At 36.5% G+C, this 22,893-nt stretch overlaps 1 protein-coding gene across 2 annotated transcripts in view; it reads left to right on the top strand.

The window, feature by feature from the left end:
* The window catches only part of Kcnk2 (potassium two pore domain channel subfamily K member 2), a 191,375-nt gene extending 183,223 nt beyond the window's left edge, over positions 1-8,152 (top strand). For both annotated transcript variants that reach the window (XM_026387976.2, XM_026387977.2), the window contains exon 7: positions 6,914-8,152. In XM_026387976.2, coding sequence (XP_026243761.2) covers positions 6,914-7,231 — 318 coding nt within the window. In that variant the 3' untranslated portion in view covers positions 7,232-8,152. The remainder of the gene's footprint in view (positions 1-6,913) is intronic.
* Positions 8,153-22,893: the final 14,741 nt, after the last annotated feature.

The following is a 22,893-nucleotide window of genomic DNA, read 5'->3' as shown; positions in this document are numbered from 1 at the left end:
GCCATTTATTCACTTATTCATTTATTACTGAATTCCCACCATATTCTTTCCTTTAGGAGCTGGGAATATTCAATATGATGTGGCAGGCATAGTCTCTCTACTGTCATAAAGCCAGATGACCAACTAAATTAGTAATTGTCATGAGTTGTTATGAGAATAATGCTAGGAAAATACAGAGTGTGCTGAGGAGAAAAGGTACAAATAGCAGATGATGCCAGTGTACTCTAGGGGATCGACAAATGGCTCCTTGAGGATGTCCAATTTAACAATAAGTAGGAAATATCCCAGAGAGGACTCAGGAAACATCATTCTAGACCAAGAGAATGACAAGCAATGAATGAAGGAAGGTAAAAGAAAGGGTAGCATGTTTAGAGAGGCAAAAGAAATGTTCAGGCCAACTCTTGAGAATGGAGTTTAAGAGGAATGGTGGTTAGAATCGAAGCTGGGACAGAGGTATGCCCTAGATCACATGAGTTGCTCTCAAGAGGGGAGCAGGAATCGGTCAAATGATTTTATACAAGGGAAAGTACTTGGTGGATTTGTGTCTATGAAGGAACATCGTGTCTGCTGAGTGGAGAATGCATTTAAAGGGAGAGAGACTTAAGTCAGGAAGACCATTTAGGAGACTGCTGGAGTAGACAGATGGGAGAAAATGGTGATTGACCATAGTTTTGACAGTGTAAACTGAAAAGAGGCAAATCTTCAAGACTTGGGTTGATTTGATGGAAGGTGGAGTAAGAGGAAGAGCGAGAGGTTATATTGAAGTTCAACTTGGGAAACTTGCTGCTTAATGGTACTGTGTTAAGATATTGAGTTTAATAAAACGGGTTTGAGAAGTTTGGTTATTTTCTTTGGGAATGTGCTGAGCTTGGGCTGCCTGCAAGTCATCTGAGTTGAGATGTTCAATCTGCAGTGAGTGAGACGGATTTGGAATTTCGTAGAGACTTGACCGAGAAGTATGGATTCATGCGTCATCAGCAAGTAGTTGTTAATTGACACAACTGGAAGTATGTGATCATCCAGGGAAATGAAGAAGAATCACACCCTGAGGAACAAAAGTAGTTGAAGGGACAGTAAAAGAAAATGATTGTACAAGGTTGATTGGCAAGAATTAACCTGAACAGTAAGACACAAGAGTGTGCTGAATTGGAAACTAAGGACAAAAATGGATTGGAAGGAACAGAACACTCAGCAATACCATTTGCAGCTGTGAACATCAGGCAAGTTAAGGACAGGGAGTTGTCCACCAAGTTTAGTGACAGGACCGCAGCAGTGCTAGTAGTCTAGAGGATAAGCACCTATTCGTACCTCTCTGTTTCCTTGCTTTTTTTTGTAAACCCGATCACTGGTGAGAAAGTTACAGAGAATCCAGGATGAAACCTCTTTCTTCAGTTAAGTGCATGTGCTGCAGGAACAGTCATTGGGATCCTGTAGGGGCTGGTCTTACTCACTTTTTGATCCTCAGCTTTATTACTCATGAGGTAGATTGCTTGGTCATATGAAGATACAGTGCTCCTTGATTAAGTGATTGAAGAATTTTTATAAAAATCCAAGGAAGCTGGGCATGGTGGTGCAAGCCTGTAATCCCAGTGTCTCAGGAGGCTGAGGCAGGAGGATGGCAACTTCAAAGCCGGACTCAGCAATTTATTGAGGCCCAAAGCAACTTAGAGAGACTCTGTTTTAAAATAAAAAATCAAGGTGGACTGGGGTATGTGGCTCTGTGTTTAAGCACCCCCGAGTTCAATTTCTGGTACCAAAAAACAAACAGTGAAACAATATTTGCACACATAAGGATTAACTTTACTTATTTGGAATACCACAAGCATTAACAATTCAATCAAGAAAAAAGTCTGCTTACGTAAATGTGATTTTTTTTTTTCAGGAACTTATTTTTCTTTCTTTAAAAACAACAACAAAAAAAAGCACCATTAGTGCTTTAATATATAATTTTATCACCATTAAAGATGAGTCTATACTTTAGGACACTGTTATTTGATGCCTAGTGAAGATATCATTACAATTGTAAAATGTTGAATTTTTAAGGGAATGAGAATGAATATTTTTTCTTTCTTATGCTTAATTTGTTTTTTGAGGAACCTACTTTCCTCATTATTTCCAAACTCTGAGTTTGAGCAGTTATGTTACTTAAGACCAATATCTTGAAGAGCAGTGGAAAGATAAAATGTGAAAAAAAAGGATGTGCATACTATTATGGGTATGAGTAGCCCAAGGGCACACTTTTATGAATCAATTCACTCTTTTTAGCATCTTTAGGAAATTAAGGCAGTGTATCTTCACCCTAATGTAATTTGCTAGAGGGTGGATATTCATATACTATGAATTTGCTTTGCACTCTTCCAAAAGATATTTAGTCTTTGGGAATAATCCATAATTGACGGTATCCTTTGGGAACCAGACCAGGCAGCATTAGCTTTATTGTAATTAGTAATTGTGAAGTCCTTTGTATTTCAAGAAAACACACACCCACACCCACATACACTTCACTTGTTTCTCTTGGGAAGTGCTTTATTATCCTTATTCTATATTAATAAACCTGGAATTCAAAAGAGGCTAAATTAGATACTTGTGGGCATGCAGAATGTAGTTATAGAGCAGGAACATCCTCCACTTTGCCCCGCCCCATTTCTCACTATTTTCACTGCAGCTTGTTGGGAATTTTGTAGAAATTAGAAAAAACAAGCTCCCCCAAATGGACAAAAATACCTGCCTCTGCCGGGGATTAAATGCAATTAAAGATAAGAAGTTTGACTCCAACAAGTCTGAGCTTTTTTCACATTTAGCCTTTTCCTAATCGGTAGGATTCACTAACTTATAGAAGCATAAGGCTCCACAGAGAGTTTTGTGCATGTCATTAAAGCAACCTGCAAGATCAAGGTGATTTTGTGAAGTTGGCTTCTGGAGAAAAATCAGATGATGGCTAAGGAAGGTTTTCATTCTTTGTCCATTTTCTCATGACTGCATCAGTTTCAACTTGCAATAAATAGATGATGAAAATATTTGACGTTCGATGCAGATGCCAGCAATTAGGTTTTGTTTTGGTTGGGTTTTGGTTTGTTTCCATGAAAAAGCAAGAGTTCACACCTGAGTATACAGAAAGGAAGTAGTGAGGCAGCCAGGAATCCCAAGTATGAAAATGATACCAAATAAGCTCTCACAATGAGAAAGACTCTTACCAGTAATGCAGTTCTAAGTTATAGCATTATATAAAAGTTTGTATGTATCTGTAACGTACAGTATATACTTGGCATTGCGTTTTTGTAAATAGTAATTGATTTGATTGTTATAACAACTCTGTGGGGAGAATTGTATTGTTTCCCTTGTGTTCCAGAAGACACTGAGGCTAGAGAGATTAAAAAACACAGACACACAGTGAATATGTTGTAGAGCTATGATTCAAACTTGGAGATCTAGCTCTAGCATGTTATTCTGCCTCTTAAGCAAAATCAGAAATTTCAGTGCCTGCAAAACTGGAAAACATTCCTGTCTTTTGACCCAGTGTTTTTATAGTAATAGTTAGTTTGTATTGGTAAAGATATGGGTCCAAAAATTTTCAATGAAGTGTTATTTCTAATAATGCTTATGTGTGCATGCACCTGTGCAGGTGATTGCATACACACACACACACACACACAAATATTCACCCAGATATCCATCATTAGGGGAGTGATTAAATTATGCATATCCATCATCCTGGAAAATGCTAGGCAACCTGATAAAAACTATGAGGTAGAAGAATCAGTATGCACACAGAAAGAAGACTAAAATTGGCTGAGGGGAAAAAAATTGCAAAACAATGTGTGTAAGACTATTTTTTTTGCAAAAATACTAATGATAATAACGGTGGAAGATGAGGAAAGATTACTAGGTAATGACAGAAGGAAAACCAATGGTAGCATGTGTGCTAAATAACTGCTAATTCTTTCCATTGGCATATGATACAACAGGGTACATGTGTTTTCAGTGTTTATTTAACATGTATTTTTTGGAAGTCTACTACATACCAGGTATCAGATGTTGATGATATGCATAGAACTTATATTCTCATTAGAGAAGATAGAAAATTAGCAAATAAAAAGATTAACATTTGGATTTTGATAATCAGTCTGTGACTTTTATAACAAAAATACCTTTTTTTTTAATTAAAAAAAAAAAGTGGAGACCATTACCAAAGAAAAGGGAGGGAGGTTCTAGGAGTGTTTGAAGCTTTTCTGCTTTTTGGAGGATTGGTTGTGAGGTAAGAGCCTGGTAACCAAAATAAAGCCAATGGAATGGATCTAATTTTAGGTCCATCAGTTCAAACAGTGATCCAAGACTTATTTAGATAGATGTGTTCTGGGAAGTAATTATTTTTGGTTAACTCTTTATACATGGAGATGAATTGAATATTTTTGTGATTCTTGTACTTTTCACAAACACTTATTTTAAAAAAAATATAGACTATTTTTTTTTCCTTTATTAACCTTCCTACTAGGAAAAGCTCATCATAGAAAACATTGTATTACTATGTGTTTTTACATTTAAAAAATTATGAATTCTCAAATAGATCAAGCTAATTCCTTTTAAGTCATTGGTAAATTAGGAGTTAATGTCAGATGGACTTTTTCAGCTGTTCATCAATAATTATTGTTTTATTATAAATCTCAAATTTTACACTGCTCAGAATTATTGGCTTATAATACAATATAGGAGAATTAAGTAATGTTGGGAAATAGCATTTTTCCCAAGACCACATTAATTAGTGTTTTTTAAGTTCAATCTTTATGCTCTAATTTTAACATTTTTAAATCAAATTAAAACTCATCTAAAACAACAGAATCTCTTACTGTTTATATTAAAAGTGTTATTCAAAACAGTACGGACAGTGCTCAAGTATGAATTAAACACTAGATGCTTTATATGTTCCAGTGACTGTGATCTCAAGAAATCTTAGTCAAAACAGAAAGACAGGTTGAAAACAGAAAAATAGGCTGGGTGCAGTGGCACATGCCTATAATCCCAGCACCCTGGAGGCTGAAGCAGGGGGATCTCAAGTTCAAAGTCAGCTGTGGCAACTTTGTTTAATCCTGTCCCAAAATAAAGAATAAATAGGGCTGGGAATGTAGCTCAGTGGTAGAGGGAGCCAAATCTGAGTGATTTGTAGTTTGTTACCACTGATAGATACCCTCTATGCTTCCCTAACCTAAGTCCCTGAAAAGCAGGGTTAAATATTTAATTATTTAAGTCCCTAAGTATAGCTGGACCAAGTACCTAATGGGAACACTAAGTGTCTCCAGGCTAAATTGCTGGAAATTCAGAACCTCTTCCCCTGCAGCTTCCCTCTAAGTCACCTCAGTGGATAGGAGATGCTGCTTCTTGCCAATTATGTTTGCCACAGAGGTCTCATTTTTCTAGCTTTGCTTTTCTCACAGCCAGACCCAGATAACAAGCAATTGCTTCTTGTTAGGTAATACAGGTAGGAAATTTAAAAACCTTTTAAAATAAAAAGCACATCATCAAAACCTTGAGTCTGTTATTATGGATGGATATAAAGGAGTTGACATGTGCCATCTTCAAGGATATTTGAAGTTTTCATTCTGTTTTTGTGTATGTACACACACACACACACACACACAGGCACATACATATACTTATATCTGTGGTTATTCAACCATATGTACACATCACGTTGTACTAAATTTACCTATCTGTCCCCTTTCATTATTCAGATAAGTATATAAATTTAGAAATCATTGATTACATTTATCATACCAAAGTTGAAAACAAAATCCAACAGAGGTGAAAAATAAAATAAACATACCTCCAGTTATTTACTTGTCAGGCAAGAGAGAGCCAATAACAGAAGCATAGAATTCAGGGGTCTCTTCAGATTGGAAGCAGGAGTGATAGAAGTGGAGGATATTAACCTAGGAGATATTCACAAGGACTAAATTGTGGTGAGTTAAGAAGGTAATTATAAAGTTTCTCATGGGATTGATATGATTTCTATCATATATGATATGTTAGTATACAAAAGTTCAGGCATAATTTTCGAAGACCTGTAAATGGCTCGTGGTTCTGTAGCAGATACTTCTCTATGCATGTGCTTGGCACTTGACAGATCTCTTTAATTCCCTGAAAAGAACTACATAACACCAAGTAGGATCTTGCAGTCTGTGGAGAGCATTAGCTCAGCCATTCTCTTAGATGTGCACAGTGAAGATGCCTATTCTACAGCCAAAGGACTGGCAGCTCAGACAGGTAGATTTGCAAACACTGAGCAAATATTCATTCAGAAATCATGCCTTAGGCTTTATTGTTCCCCAATCCAGCCTCCAAGTAGACTCACCAGTTCTCATTTCTTTTCTTTCTCTGAAAGAAAAAAACCCAAATATTGTATTGCTTACTTAGGAATTAGAGAATTCTTAAATGACCATTAAGAGGTTGTGCACACTATTTCTGAGCTCTGAAACCAGGATTTATATTCTGAGCAAACAGCATCACTGTAGCCCACCCAGGTTACCTGATTCATATTCCAGATTCTTTTCTTCTTCTTTGCTGCTTTTATTATGTCTCACTGACTTTTTCTACACTTAAATACTTTATCAAAAAATATATAAATACCCCAAATGGCTTTAAAAGCATTTAGAGATTGCCTATTTATAGCATCCAAAATTTCTATGACAGGATTCATATACAAAAAAAAAAAAACAAGTCTAGTAAAATATAACTTTATGTATTGTGTTTAAGATAATCATTAATTTTAAAGTTACATTGACAGATCGCCAAATTTACAAAAAGCTACTCTAATTTTCTTTCTAAAGCCCCCAAATAAAATGAACAGAGGATAAAACACACAAGATATTGACCATGTCATTGATCTCCCCTTAATCTCTTCCTGATCTCTGTTCTCCAGGTGGGAGAGTTCCGAGCACATGCTGCGGAGTGGACAGCCAATGTCACAGCCGAATTCAAAGAAACCAGGAGGCGGCTCAGTGTGGAGATTTATGACAAGTTCCAGCGTGCCACCTCCATTAAGCGCAAGCTCTCTGCAGAACTGGCTGGGAACCACAACCAGGAGCTAACTCCTTGTAGGAGGACCCTGTCAGTAAATCACCTGACCAGTGAGAGGGACGTCTTGCCTCCCTTATTGAAGACTGAAAGTATCTATCTGAACGGTTTGACGCCACACTGTGCTGGTGAAGAGATTGCTGTTATTGAGAACATTAAATAGCCCTCTTTTGGAAGAGCCTTAGGCGTAGCCATAGGTGAGGACTGCTATCTGCTCTTTATGACTGTTGCTGGTAGCATTTTAAAAATTGTGCATGAGCTCACAAGGGGAAGCAAATAGATACACCCATCACGGTCATGTACCATCAAGAGAATTGGGAATGCTGAGCCAGCACTGTCTCTCTGATGATGCTTGTAAAATGGTCCACTTTCTTTGATGAGTGGAAGGATAAGCAATGTCTGATGCCTTTTTATGGCCAGACTGTTTTCCTCCCCTTTTTCCTAATGTGCCATAAGGCCTCAGAATGAATTATAATTTGTTTTTTGGTAATAATGTAGCTTTGAAGGATCAGTCCTTAACTTTTCAGGGTCTACCTAACTGAGCCTAGATACGGACCATTTATGGATGACAACATTTCTTTTTGTAAATGGCAAGAAATTCTTATGCAGCCTTTTACCTAAGAAATTTTTCTGTCAGTGCCTTATCTTATGAAGAAACAGAACCTCTCTAGCTAACGTATGGTCTCCCTTTCCCTGCCCCCACCCTAGGCTCCCCTCTGCAGTCTTTCCCCCCCCAGTACTCCTTTTTGAATACCATACCTTGCTGGAAACAGTGTGTTAAGTGACTGAAGTGGTGATGCCCGAAGAAGAAATAGATGCCAAATTAGAAAGACATGGAAGCAACACTCAGAAACTCTAGCATTAAAGGCACTGCAGAGAAAAGAGGTGCAAAGATGGGCCCTCTGAGTATTTATTTGACTCAGGTACCAGTGGTACATACATACAGTGTAATAATTACCAGGCTGGTAACATTGGCTGCTCCCTACCAGTCCCTTTATCCCTGGCAGTATTTTGGAATATTTGAAAGTTTATCATTTATTAATAACTATACACTTTTAAAGGCAGAAGAAAGTAAGTATATATATATATATATATATATATATATATGCATATATGTATACATATATATATATATGTATTTATATGATCTGACCGAAGAAAGCTGTTACAGACATGTATTACTAGAGGTGATTTTAAACAGTTGGTGCAAATTCATTCTGATGAAAAGAAAGTAGCAAAACAATGTGTTAACGAGTATTTGCTAATAAGCATTTTAATGCCAATTTCTACTTGCTTTTTGATATATGAAAGACTTATATCACTTTCTTTCCTTGACGGCTTTTGCCATATGAGGGGAGGTGATATACAGTGAGAGGAGGGCGCAGTCCAGCCCTCTGTGGGTACCTTTGGAATTGTGACTGGGTGTGAGAACAGAAGTGGCAACTGGAATCACTGTGATTTTGCACATGGGAAAATGCAGAGTGCCGGCAGAATTTGTCTCTGACATTAGAGAAAACGCTGTTATAGCACAATTTAAATCTTGAGAGTTATTTTTTTTTAAATAGAAAGGCTGATAATCCTTTTGAGTTTAATTTTATATCCTGTAATTCTTTGGATGTTTCCAGGATTCAGAGGAAAATTCAGAAAAATTTACTGTGCTCAGTAAATCGCTACCCTTTCCTTTATTTTCATACTCAGATCTGCTGTACATTGTATATATAATTTTTGAAATGCATAAAGAAAATGATTTCCCTATATATAATTGCAAAATTGATTTACTTTGTTTTTGAGGGGGGGTGGACATATCTGAACAAGCGGCATTCAGATTAGACTCTTAAAAAAATAAACCCAGGATCTTTAAAAAGCAAACTAATAGACAGTTATTTTCCAAAATTTACATTTAAACTAAAAATGTAAATATCCTGTTAACTTGTTAAAGGTACTTTTATAAACCTAAAAAATTCTAACCAAAATTTTAGGAAGTCAGGCTCTTTTAGAAAGAAAGCTACATCCATTTCCTCAACAACTGTTCTGGAAGTTCATATGGTGGAATGCACCATGTATAAACTGTGAATTGTATTGACAAATAAAGTTTGTAATGAAAGACAGCATTTTCTGAGTCTCCTGCTTGCTGCTGAGAATCTAGATCTGATTCTGGCTAAGTCAAACTATAGGATGTCACTTTTCATGCCTGACTTTTTGTGGCATCTTCATTCACAATATTCAAGAAATATTTCTGATGCAGTAATGCTTCCTTTGTTAAATCACACAGAGTGTTCTTTTTTGGAGGCTATTTATCTAAATAAATATGCTAGAAATTCATTTTTGAAATATGATGTTTGAAATAATATATATATCCAAGATTTCTTCCATTATGTCAATATTTTATCACTGATAGACCTTGCTTCTAAAGTAGCCTGAATGCTGAACACAAGTAAATGATTATTTTCTGTAGGAAAAAAGAAACCAAGCATCCTGATAGTATAGAAGCTCATATAAAGCAGTCATCAACCAAAATTTTAGATCTCATACCTCAAATATTGGACTCCTTATCTTGTCAGTCTCCTTCATAAATTTACTGGTTCATTTTAAAACAATTTGATGTTCCCTAAATATCTGAAAACCCTTCCCAACAATATTCTTAGGATTGGGGAAAATTTACCAAAGCCTAGTTAATCAATAATTAATTATATCTCAAACTTTATTTGGTTTACCCTATGGGGAGAACACTGAAAAGGATTTTGACATAGTCTGAAATTTCTAGTGTGTTTATTTTTTTTATTGGACCCGTATAAGAGTAAAGAGTTTTGCCTTGAAGGACATTTGAAAAAATAAAATTAAGTACTAGAACCAGAAAGAATTGAAAACTCTCTGGTCTGTATTCTTAGACATGGCTCATAGACAGTGCCCTCATCCACCCTTCAGCACCTAAGTGTAGAAGTAATTCTTTTAGAAAACTTTCAGTTCTTTTGTGGAGATCCATATACTTTACTCTATGGTTTATGCCACATGCCTTATTTTCCTCCCCAAAAATATATCATTCTTGAAATGCAGGAAAAAGTTAAATTTCTGAAACCAAAAGGGAATTGAATAACATGCTTTTTGGCTGTCAAAGTAAAGGAGGGCACAGTTATAGGGCTTTCTCAAATTCCAAGGAACACGTGACATATAAGATAGACCAAATTCCACCTAACTCTGTATCAAAACTCAATACATTTTTTTTATTCTTAAAGCTGGAAGTTCAAAAAGACTTAGGGAACAAGGAATGCCAAAAATCAAACTTAAGAGATTCTGAAAACTTGAGATAGCTATTTTTGCTTAGGAACTAAAGGTCTGGATCAACTTTTACTTTTTTGTCTGTCTTATTGCTTTAAATTTTTGATGTTCTCATAAAATCATAACTTATTTGTGGTTTGCATTTCTTATTAAAGTGTGAGTATAAATTTGTTTTGAATAAAGATGTCTCTATTTGAATCTCATTTACTATTAAAATTAATATATGATTTTTGCTTTAGCATGAGTTGACTGAAATGTTCTTTTACAGTGAAACATACTGGCTCTGAACGCGCTTATGTGTCAGTTTCAAGGTAGCATGCAGTAACCTGGTTACTTTTGATAGAAACTTTGGAGGTAACTTATTTTCATATTAATAAGGAAAGCATCGTGAGCTACCTGTTTTTTGCATCCACAGCCCCAACTCAAAGGTCAATGTCTCTTCTGTTTTGTGATATTTTTCCACCCATCAACTACTCTTTCCTGAAAGATGGGATTGGTTCCAAGAACCAGGAATTGTAACTCAATGCTGTTTGTTCAATAAAACCCAGCTTATACTATTTCTAATATTCATAAAATGATTTATTATTTCCTTAGTTTAGCTTTATAAAACATTTCTACTTTGTCAACATGTCTTAATTTATTATTCTTTTTTATTTTGATTTGGTATGTCTCTTCAAAAGAGTTCTATGCATTAATCCCAAACTCACTTCCTACCTAGTCTTCATTCTGTATATTTTCTATACTTAGACTTGAATTTCTCTCTGGCTTCCAGGTCCACCTAGCTAACTCTCATTGAATATTTCCACTTCTTTTATTTAAATTCATTAATTTATTTATTCTAATTAGGTATATATGACATCAGAATGCATTTGATTCATTGTACATAATTGCAGCACAACTTTTCATTTCTCTAGTTGTACACCATGTAGCGTCATACAGTATGTGCAATCACACATCTACCTTGGGTAACGATATCTGTCTCATTCCACTATCTTTCCTACCCCCATGTCCCCTCACCTCTCCTTCTTCCCTTTTGGCCAATCACAGTTCCTCCTTTTTCCCCATGCCTCCCCCCTCTGCATTTTGGATCAACATCCACTTATCAGAGAGAACATTTGGCCTTTGGTTTCTTGGGATTGGCTTACTTTGCTTAGCATGATATTCTCCAACTCCATCCATTTACTTGCAAATGCCATATTTTATTCTCTCTCAATTCTGAATAATATTCCGTTGGTTATATATACCATAGTTTCTTTATTCATTTATCTATTGAAGGGAATCTAGGTTGGTTCCACAGTTTAGCTATTGTGAATTGAGCTGCTGTAAACATTGATGTGGCTGCATTACTGTAGTATGCTGGTTTTAAGTCCTTTGGATATTTTTACTTCTAAAAGGTACCTTGACACACCCAAGAATCCTACCATCTTTCCTCAACCATTGCCCTCTTCTGGTGTCATTTATTTCTGATAATGGTACCACCATCTGTCTTCTGAGCAAATTGTCTTTGATATCTTTTTCTTTTCCTCCATTTTATGTCCACCTAGCACTAAGCTCCAATGACTTATAGCCTACATAAGACTTAAATTTGTACCTCTCCATCACTGTTACCTTATTCTAAGCCATTATCTTTCCATTTTAGCTATTTTTGTATGTTCCTGTCATTGCAATGTTCTATTTAATATGCAAATTGGATCATATCATTCTCTAATTTAAATATACTAATCACTTTTCATTATTTTAGGAGTAAATCCAGAATCTCTCAAATGGTCCAAAGTCTCTTTTGGTCCACTTTATGCCATCTTCTCCATACTCACCTTATATCACTCTCTACCTCTCTGTACCTCAGGCTATTGGATTACTCTCTTCTGTCCTAAGTTTATGTAGATGTTGGTTGTTCTTCTTGCCTGGGATGCTCACTCTTTTTTTTACTCCTCAAAACCTTTTTCAGTTAACACACTCCTGCTCATTCTTCAGAACACAGCTCAAGAATCACTTTCTCTGATATCTCTTATACGATATCAATTCAGGTACACTTCTAACATTCTCTTTAGAATTCTATTCCTTTTAATCAGCTTATGGTTAGATATTAATCACTACTTTTATTTGATATTATTCATGTCACTATATTGTAAATCATTTATATTAGCTTACTATTTTATTCCCAGAAACTAGCAAAGTACACTTAGTAGCTGATAAAAAATGTATGGGAAATGAATGAAGATAAATGCAGATATTTAACTGTTTTAACAGTTTGAAGTATCTTTGTGTATGGTATTCCAATTTTTTTCAGCTACACATTAATTTGTTCTCTTCTGGTAGCTTATTGGTAAATGTAATTTACAAACAGGAGTTACTTCTAGTAACTGACAAGCTGGTGCTAGTTACTAATTGTGTGAATATTTTTTTTTTTTTGCTATTCTTTTTTTTTCTTTTTTTTATTGTTGGTTGTTCAAAACATTACATAGTTCTTGATATATCATATTTCACATTTTGATTCAAGTGGGTTATGAACTCCCATTTTACCCCGTATACAGCTTGCAGAATCACATCAGTTACACTTCCATTGATTTACATATTCATATACTCATGTCTGTTGTATTCTGCTGCCTTTCCTATCCTCTACTATCCCCCCTCCCCTCCCCTCCCCTCCCCTCTTCTCTCTCTACCCCCACTACTGTAATTCATTCCTCCCCCTTGTATTATTTTTCCCTTTCCCCTCACTTCCTCTTCTATGTAATTTTGTATAACCCTGAGGGTGAATATTTTAAAAAACAAAGTCAACTCTTCCATTAGGGAGCATTATTTGGCACTACACATGCTTACTTTTTGTCAACAAGAGGTTTGTTATTTTCATTTCCAAGTTTTTACTCACAGTAGATACTATCAAAGCCTTCCAATTACAATTCAATTCTAATTTCACTTAGAAATAAACTTCAAAACATATTTGAAAATACTAGTAAGTGGGTGTGTTTTATTGGTAGAAAGCTAAATGAACATTTATTGACTTTGTCATATAAAATCTAGCTTTTTCTTGCTTAAACAACTTTAGAAGCAGTCTGGGAAGTAATCCATTATTTGGACCATTTGAGCTGTAACCAGTAGGGAATATTAGTCATTTACATGATGTAAATTTTAAATTAACTCAGAATATTGGTTTTAATTCCATTGATGTTCAACTTTTGTAGGTGGTAACACTTTTTGAACTATATAATTAATGGTGAGTAATATGTACTCTATTTTGTCATAGTCCATTTTGATAAAAACACCTAGACACTTAAAAATATTATTAACATTAGAGAGTATGTTTCTGGAATTTTATTAGTAATTTTTAAAACAAACTTCACTAAATGATATTGTCTGGTCCAAATTCAAATTTTTGTCATTGACCAAGTGTTTCAGTGTTGGGAAGATACAACATCACAATACTGTCAAGGCATCTAAGTAACCCATCTTGTTTCTTAGGTGAGCAATTCGGGGATGAATGAATGAAGGATGACATTGTATGTGCAAACTAAACATTACCTGCTTATGGTTTACCACATCAACATTTATCAAGAGCCTTTACTGTGTCACTCACTTCAAATACTAATCCAAATCCATATCAGCTCTCTAGGAAGTGGAGAGCCGTGGATAAGACAGAAATGAAGACAAGTGACCAAATACACAATAAAAAAAAAAAAAGGTGTGCAAAGAACTACTAGGAGTTCTACGAGTACTCTAAAGAAGGAAAAGCTATGAATCTTGAGTTGAAAAAGGCTTTGGAAAGGAACTCATATCTGCATGATATGTAGAAGTTCACTGGATTTCATATATATATGAAATATATATATATGTATATATATACATATATAGATATATAAACATTTTAATGGATTTTATATATATATATATATATGAATTAAAACACTAGATTAGGCACTAATGTGTTGTTTTGTGTGGACTGAACAGAGGTCTCTGGCATTGGTGCAACATGCCTGAGCCCGTAAGATGTGGAGTCGGCCAGCCTAAGTTCAGCCTTCTGCCCTTCCACACCCTATACAATTTTCCTTTGTTGTTTTTCAACATCATTCTCATTTTCCTCATAGATAAAATAAAGGTAACATGAGTTCCAATTCTTAGGATTATTATGTGGTTTAAGTGAACACATACATGTAAGATATTTACTGCGATTTCTGGAGTGTTCCAAGGGATCAACAAATATTTGCCAATTAGGACACAAGTGCTACAACTCATAGTAATACACGATATATAAATAAGAAGAATGAAGGCTGGAAGGATTGATTGGAATGGGGTGGTGAAGATGTCCAGCAGCCAGGCATTGGGGTGATAAGTTAGGACAAAGAGCCAAATTTAAAGGAGCAATCCATCTTGTATTCACTTACTCAGAGAACAAATGAGAAAGGCACAAGCCCCCAGTGTTCCACTCTCACAGAATGGTGTTAGGTGGGAGTCAAATGACCAGTAATGGATGAGTGGAGCCGTCTCAGTGCGGAAAAGCCCTGGTAAAGTTTAGACCTTAAATGTTCCCCAAATGTCATGCATTGAAGGCTTAGCCTATGACAGAATTGAGAGGTTATGGAACCTTGAGGAGGTGGGGCCTGGTGGAACAAAGTTAGGTCATTGGGAGCATATCCTTGAAGGCGACATTGGGACTCTGGCCCCCTTTTCTCTCTCTCTCTCTCTCTCTCTCTCTCTCTCTCTCTCTCTCTCTCTCTCTCTCCCAGCTGTGGTGAGGTGAGCAGCTCTGCTTCACCATACACCCCCTGTCATGATGTTCTGGCCTCACCACAAGCTCAAAACAGTGGGGCCAAATGACCATGCACGGAAACCATCTTTCTTCCTTTTTAGTTATTTATCTTAGTTATTTTGTCACCAAGACAGAAGTTAACTAGTATATCCTCTACCCAAGGCTTCTGCCTTTTCATAGACCTTGGAGGCTGCAGGTGGGGAAGGTGGAAAGGGGCAAGGAGTGGAAACTGAATGATAGTGGAGAAAAAGTGCATCAACTGAGGCTCCAAATGGGGCTCCTGGGCCTGAGTTCTTGACTACAGCTCCTCCAGAAAATTATAATGCATCGGCTGTGCACTGAGTCTGGTGTGGAAAGGGCAGCTTCCCCCACCATTCCTGCCAGTCAAAGACTCAAAACTGCCTGCAGTTAAGTCTAAAAGATCACACACAGCACTCTGACCTAAAACCACACTGCTCAGACTCCTTTTTTTTCTGATTAGGAACATGGAACTGGGAGAAGGCAAGAAAAAGCTTGAGGAAGAGATGGATGTTTTAAATTTAAACTATTTGTTGGATCTCCACAGTGAGGACCCTCTATAAGGAGCTAGAATACTCATAGGAGCCTGAGTCAATGATCCCAGGTACAGAAGTGAATGTGGGTATATCTGACATTAGGAATACTTCATGTTAATAAAGAGAAAGTAAAGTCAGTAGAGTTGACATGATGGTTTTTAAAATCCCTCTCTAAATATTAACCTGGTCTTGAAAGATCTATGTATGTCATGCATATTTCATTGCAGGTAAAAAAAAAAACTGAATTAAATAAGAAAGTCTTAGAACATTTTCCACCCAAATGTTAACAAGGCATTTCTTGGTACTGTAATAATTACTATGCACATTTTCTTTATGGTAAGCAGTTTTCAATAGCAAAGCATATAAGTATGTGAATTTTTTTTAACCTTGACAATATTATTTCATTTGGTGTTATTAATTTTTGCATATATTCCCCAAGACACAGTCTTCTCTTGAAAAGAGAATTATAATTAACTCATGCAGTAAACTAGAAAACTACAAATGAGGAAATACATGTCAGCACCAGTAGATTCTGTTGATGCCTGAGCCAGGCGGCCTTTGCTGGTTCACTGGCCCCCTCACTAGCTGCTCTGTGTAGCTCTACCCTTTATTGGAGGTGATGCAGATCAGAAGCCACCCACAGGGAGGTTTACACAGCTCCAGCCCCACCCTAATGTGGGCAACCCAAGGTCAATATTTGATACAAGGATACCAATATCTTTGCCTTATGGTGGCCCTATTTCTGTCTTACAATTTACAATCTGGAGCATTCAGTGGGCCTTGGCTGAGGCTAGAGTCTAAAGGAGACCACATCCTTGCTTAGAGCCTTCCTCTGCACTTTTTTTGTTGCCCTCACTCAGTTTCTTCGTAGTGTACAACCCCAAATACCACATTTATCTGAGTCAAGGGCTCAGGCTCTGTTTTGAAGACAATTGTAGAAATTGTACATAGGAACAGAAGTTCAAGGTCTATGGTAAAAGAAATTAAATTTTTAAAAAATTGAGAAGTGATGACCCTGAACCACTTCTGTGGCTTTTAGTTTCTGGGCAGCTAAAGTGAAAAATGAAAAGGAAAATTTTCAATGATTTGTTTCTTATTGGCCATGATAAGGAAGTATATCCATGTTTCAGGACAGAGTACTAACAATAAAAATTTTATGCAGGGTTTATTGGTCAGCTTTTCATCCCTATAACCAAAATATCTGACAAGAGCAACTTAGAAGAGGAATTGCTTATTTTGACTTGCAGTTTCAGAGATCTAAGTCCATGGTTGGCTCACTCCATTGTTCTAGGCCGGAGGTGAGGCAGATCATCATGGTAGAAAGCTATAATGGGGGAAGGCTGCTTATCTCATGACAGCTGGGAAGCACACAGAGAGATAGGAAAGGGATAGGGACAGATCTAGTCCTCAAGGGAGAGCCAGATATAGCCCTAAACAGAGAGACAAAGGCCAGGCCCCCAGTGACCTACTACTTCAAGTCATGACCCACCTGCCCATATCTTCCACCACCTCCCAAAATAGTCATTCGAATTATTAATCCACCAAATGGATTAATCTACTAATAATATCAGAGCCTTCATGATACAACCATTTCACTTCTGAACATTGCTTCATTGCCTACATGAGCTTTTGGGGTTATTCTAGATCCAAATCATAACACAGGTCTTTGTACAGATAACACAAAGTGGTTCGGGGTAACCTACACATAATATACCTACACACACACACACACACACACACACACGCATGCGCACAAACACACACACACAAAGTTCCAGTGATCTCTATGAAAGTTTCTATATTCTACAAATATAATGGTATAGCACCAATTTTAGGTTGATGAAAACATTATAGGTCAAAATAATAAAATTCAAGCATGCATTTTTCTGGCATATATCCTTACAAAGTACTGAATTTCCATAGTATTGTTTGACAAGCTTCAGTGTCTCTAAGAATGACCAGAAACTTGCTTAAAATGTAAGTTTCTAAGTCCCATCATCAGAGAAGCATACCCGTCTACTAGTTCAAACCCACTGTATTAGGGTTCTCTAAAGGAACATAATCCACAGGAAGTATAATTATAGAAAGGGGATTTATTAGGTTGGCTTACATGACCAGAAGCTGCATAGTCCACAATGGCTATCTGCAGGCTGGAGAGCTGGGCAGGCCAAGAGGTTGAAGCCCCAAGAACAAGAGGAATCAACAGTGCTACCCTAGTGTGAGATCAAAGGCTTCTGGAGAACAACTGGCAGAGTCTGCTTTGGAAGCGTGAAGAAGAGACAGTCTGACATCCTCAGAGGATTGTAGCAGCAATCAAGAATCTGTTCAAGGGCTGGGGTTGTGGCTCAGGGGTAGAGTGCTTGTCTAGCATGTGTGAAGCACTAGGTTCAATTCTCAGCACTACAAATAGTTGAAATAAAGGTCATTCAACAACACCAAAAAATTTTTTAAAAAGTCTAAGAATCAAGCTTACAACTGCTGCTGCTTCCTTGTTCTTCCAACTTTTATTCCATCCAAGCCATCATGCTATTGGATGATGCTGCCCATGCTTTGGGAAAGTCTCCATTTCAGTTGGATATCCCACATGCCAAATCATTCCTAGACACACCCATAAACCTCTTAATCCTTGGTATATCTTAATCCATTCAAGTTGACAATTCAAATTTACGATTACACCCATGGAATTAAACTGATGCTGAGGGAGGCTGCCTTCAGCTTCTTTGGTGTTGACTTAATTCAATTCCAGTACCAAAAACAGAGTTCCTTGATTAGGTTTAGACTGAGTGAAATTAAAGCCTCTTTTGAGCCACTGTGATTCAAAATTCTTACATTGCTCCATCCATGGATAGCCATAATAACCAAGGGAAGTGGTCAGTTCAACTGCAATTCAATCTGCTATTCTTGCCACAGGTCTGCTTTACTACATTTGAATTTTGGAGCTAAGTAGCCTAGGAATAAACTTTTCTCAAGACCCTTTTACCTAGAGACTCATGTAAACTTTTCAGCCTTTCTCCACATGTTCTCAGAAGAAGTCTGTCTGATGCCATGGAATAGTTTGCCTGTAAAGGTTTTAATCTTATCTAAATTAAAACAGCAGTTTCCTTCAGTAAAATGAGGCTCTTTCAAAGTTTCAGCAGAGGAAGCACAAACACATTTCCTATTAATTTGTGAATGCTGTCCCATGATAAGGCTGAATTATAAAGTCTTGATGTTTACAGCATGATAAAGTCTTACAACCAAGCTATGGAACAGGCCCAACATTAGTTTTCATGAATTATTTTGGCAAAAGTTCTTAGCAAAACAATATCTGTTTAATCAGACCCTGATAATTTTGCATCAATTAGATGTAGCTGTGCCCTCTTCACAGTATGAAGAGCAAAGATTAGGGAAGTTTTTAACTTTTGCACACCAGTAAGCTACAAGCATCTGGGCTTTTTTTGAATTTCTCTAAATTGACTGCTTTGAAATTGTTCCTTAACTAGACGAATCAGCTTTCTCATTGATGTGACTATAAAGTACCAAAGCTCCATGTGAGCTTTTCCCAAAAATATTTAATGAAGCACTATCTTTCAAAATACTTGGGTGTGGGGGAGGAGTAAAGTTTTGTGGTAAAAAAAAAAATGGAATATACTGTATAGTATGTCCTCTTCCTTGAAGATCCACAACTAACTCAGGAAAACTAAAACTTGAGAGCTCCTACAACAATCTGTATTAGTTAAATAATATTAAAATTAAGCAAATTACAACAGGCATTTGTTATTTTGCAATGATTCTACATACCAGGGATCCAGCATGGGGTCTTACATGGGGCTGCAGTCCTACTGTTGTCCAGGTCTTGAGACTACATCAGAAATGGCTCTCCTCATAGCTGTTGGCAGGAAGCCAAAGTGCTTCACCACATGCCACTATCCACCCTGCCTGAGTGTTCTTAGGACATGGCAGTTGGCTTCCCACTGAATGAGTATCTAAGAGACAGGGAGAGAGAAAACAAGAAGCCACAGTGTTTTTTTATGACCTAGTTTCTGCAGTTACACATAAGTCACTTTCACTTAAATTCTACCCATTAAAAGTAAACCATCAGGCCAAGCTCTTACTGGAAGAGAGAGGAAGTAGAATGTACATCCAAAGTATGTACACAGATCTGTTAGACCTGATCTTCATGAAACCAACTAAACTTAATTCTACATTTAAGAAAGTCATATTTGATTTCAGATGGAAGCTTAAGTTTTTTGATAACATGAGCTAATAAAATGGTTTTGGGATAGATCATTACTTATGAGAAAATTCATAACCCATACTTTGCATACTTTACAAAGGTAAACCTTGCAAAGAAAAGGAAAACTGGGTATCAGAGGTATAGGATATATTTGTTATAAATGAAATGTATTCCATATTGCTGAATATTTAAGCATGCCATAATTACAAATCATATATATACTTCACCTTCAGAAAATATTTTTTAATATGAATAGTATTTTTAACATGATCTTTAATTACCTTCTGTGTAATGAAAAACATGTGATGTGTTGATGTGTTGAGAGTTGGAAGAGTTTGCTATTCACCTCAAGCATAAACTCTGACAATACTATTGGAAATACAAATATTCTGTGTCACTCCTCTCCTACTTTAGGTGAATACATAGTCCAGCAGAGAGAATATCAAGAATGAGTAGCTTAATTTTTATTTCCAGGAGCTTGCTTGCTTGGGCAAAGCAGACAGTGTAAATACCTGTATTTGCCATAGAGTGTCCCTCTATTTCACGGACCTGGTCTAGAATTCCTGGCTAATTATTCCACAAACGTTTGTTTGAAATTATATGAAAAAATGTGAATATTTCAATAAAAACCATATGCCAAACAAGTCATAACTTAACTGAATAAAACATTAATTTTATATATTATTGGACCTTCCTGTGAAGAGGTGGGTGGGTCCTGGGATTGAACCCAGGGCCTCACATATGATAAGCATGTGCTCTACCACTAAACTACTTCCCCAGTCCCTAGACTTTATTTTAAAGAGTCTATCAATTCATTATCCCTTATTCTTAATATACCTAATATACCACATCATACCAAAGATTTAAACAAATGATTGCTCCAGGCTTTCAGAACTTATTTCAGAATCCTACATTCTCATTTATTTGTTAGACTAGATAAAATTGGCTTATAACAGTTCTGAAATAACAACTGATGATTTTTAAATGGAATTTCAGTAAGATATATTTAAAAAGGAATACACGATACGAATAGTGTATGACACCAGAATTATGAAGACACTGCTAGATTTGCAAGAGGAAAATCTCATCTCAAGTTTCATAGAAGACTTCATGGAAGAGTTGATATGTGAGATGTAATTAGCAAAGGTGGTGAGATTTTGACATTAAGGAGAAGTGGATGTTTTGGAATCCATTTACTCCTTCCACCTTTTACCCCCACATGCAAAGATCATCATGTCAGCTTGTATTTTATCTCCTGTCTAGAGAATAAGTGTTACTATTTGAGTTGGCTAAGACTCCACTATGAAAACAGGGTAAGATATGCAAGAAATGTATTTAGGAAGATACTTGTATTTATTTCCCAGAGTTCCTGTAATAAAGTATCACAAAATGGGCTTGAAACAACATAAATTTGTGTCTTACAGTTCCCGGATTCAGAAATCAGAAAACAAGGTGTGGGAAGGGCCATGTTCTCTCCAAGGCCTCTAGGGAGGACTTCCTCATCTGTTCTGGCTTCCAGTAACCCCAGGCATTTCTTCACTCCTGGCATCATAACACCATGCCTTTGTTTTCACATGGTCTTCTTCCCACTGTGCTTTCCAAATTTCCCTCATATTATAGCAGGAGTTATGCTGGAATGAGGGGCCACTCTAATGAACATGACTTAATTATATCAGCAACGACCCAATTTCCCAATAGGGTCACATTTACAGGTACCAGGGGTTTAGGATCTCCATGTATCATTTTTAGGGACTCAATTCAACCTGAAACAAGACTTATGAAGAATAAATGGAGAGAGAGCAGAAGTAGAAGAGTATTCCTATTGCAGTAACTGGTACCTGTGAAAGCGGGTAAAGAAGGATAGATTTGGTAGGAAGAACCTCATATCTCAATATGGTTTTAAGAAGATTCTGGCCAGCCTGATAGGGAATATATATATATATATATATATATATATATATATATATATATATATATATATATCAGTTTCTTTATCCATTCATCTGTTGAAGGACATCTAGTTTGGTTCCATAGTTTGGTTATTGTGAATTGAGATGCTATAAACATCTCATTGTGTGGCTGTGACACTGTAGTATGCTGAATTAAAGGCCACTGGGTATAATCTAGCATGAGACAGCTGGGTCAAATGGTGATTCCATTCCAAGTTTTCTGAGGAATTCTCCATACTGCTTTCCACAATGGTTACAACAATTTGCAGTCCCACCAGCAATGTATTGAGTGTACCTTTCCCCCCACATCCTCAGCAACATTTATTGTTGCTTGTATTCTTTATAGTTGCCATTCTGACTGGAGTGATATGAAATCTTAGAGTAGTTTTGATTTGCATTTCTCTAACTTCTAGAGATGTTGAACATTTTTTTAGTGAAAACTACAGAACACTAAGGAAAGAAACTGAAGAAGACCTAAGAAGATGGAAAGATCTCCCATGCTCTTGGGTAGGCAGAATTCATATTGTTAAAATGGCCATACAACCAAAAGCATTATACAGATTTAATGAGATTCCTATTAAAATTAAAATGACATTCTTCATGGAAATAGAGAAAGCAATTATGAAACTCATCTGGAAAAATTATGAGAATTAGAATAGTCAGAGCAATCCTTAGCAAGAAAAGTGAAGCAAGAGACCTTAAATTATAGTATGGAGCCATAGAAACAGAAATGGCAAGGTATTGGGACCAGGACAGACATGTAGACTAATAGTACAGAATAGCATACACAGAGACAAACCTACATAAATACAGTTTTCTCGTCCTAGACAAAGGCACCAAAAACATTTTTGGAGAAAAGATAGCCTCTTCATCAAATGGTGCTAGGAAAATTGGAAATCCATATGTAGGAAAATGAAATTAAACCTCTATCTCTCATCCTGCACAAAACTCAACTCAGAGTGGATCAAAGACTTAGGAACTAGACCAGAGACCCTGTGCCTAATAGAAGAAAAAGTAAGCCCAAATCTTCACCATGTTGGCTTGGGAACTGACCTCCTTAACAAGACTCCTAAAGCACAAGAA

This window comes from Urocitellus parryii, chromosome 9, assembly GCF_045843805.1.
Source record: "Urocitellus parryii isolate mUroPar1 chromosome 9, mUroPar1.hap1, whole genome shotgun sequence".
Taxonomy (NCBI): domain Eukaryota; kingdom Metazoa; phylum Chordata; class Mammalia; order Rodentia; family Sciuridae; genus Urocitellus; species Urocitellus parryii.
The sequence above is the reverse complement of the archived record's forward strand: the minus strand, read 5'-3'. Positions and strand labels throughout refer to the sequence as shown.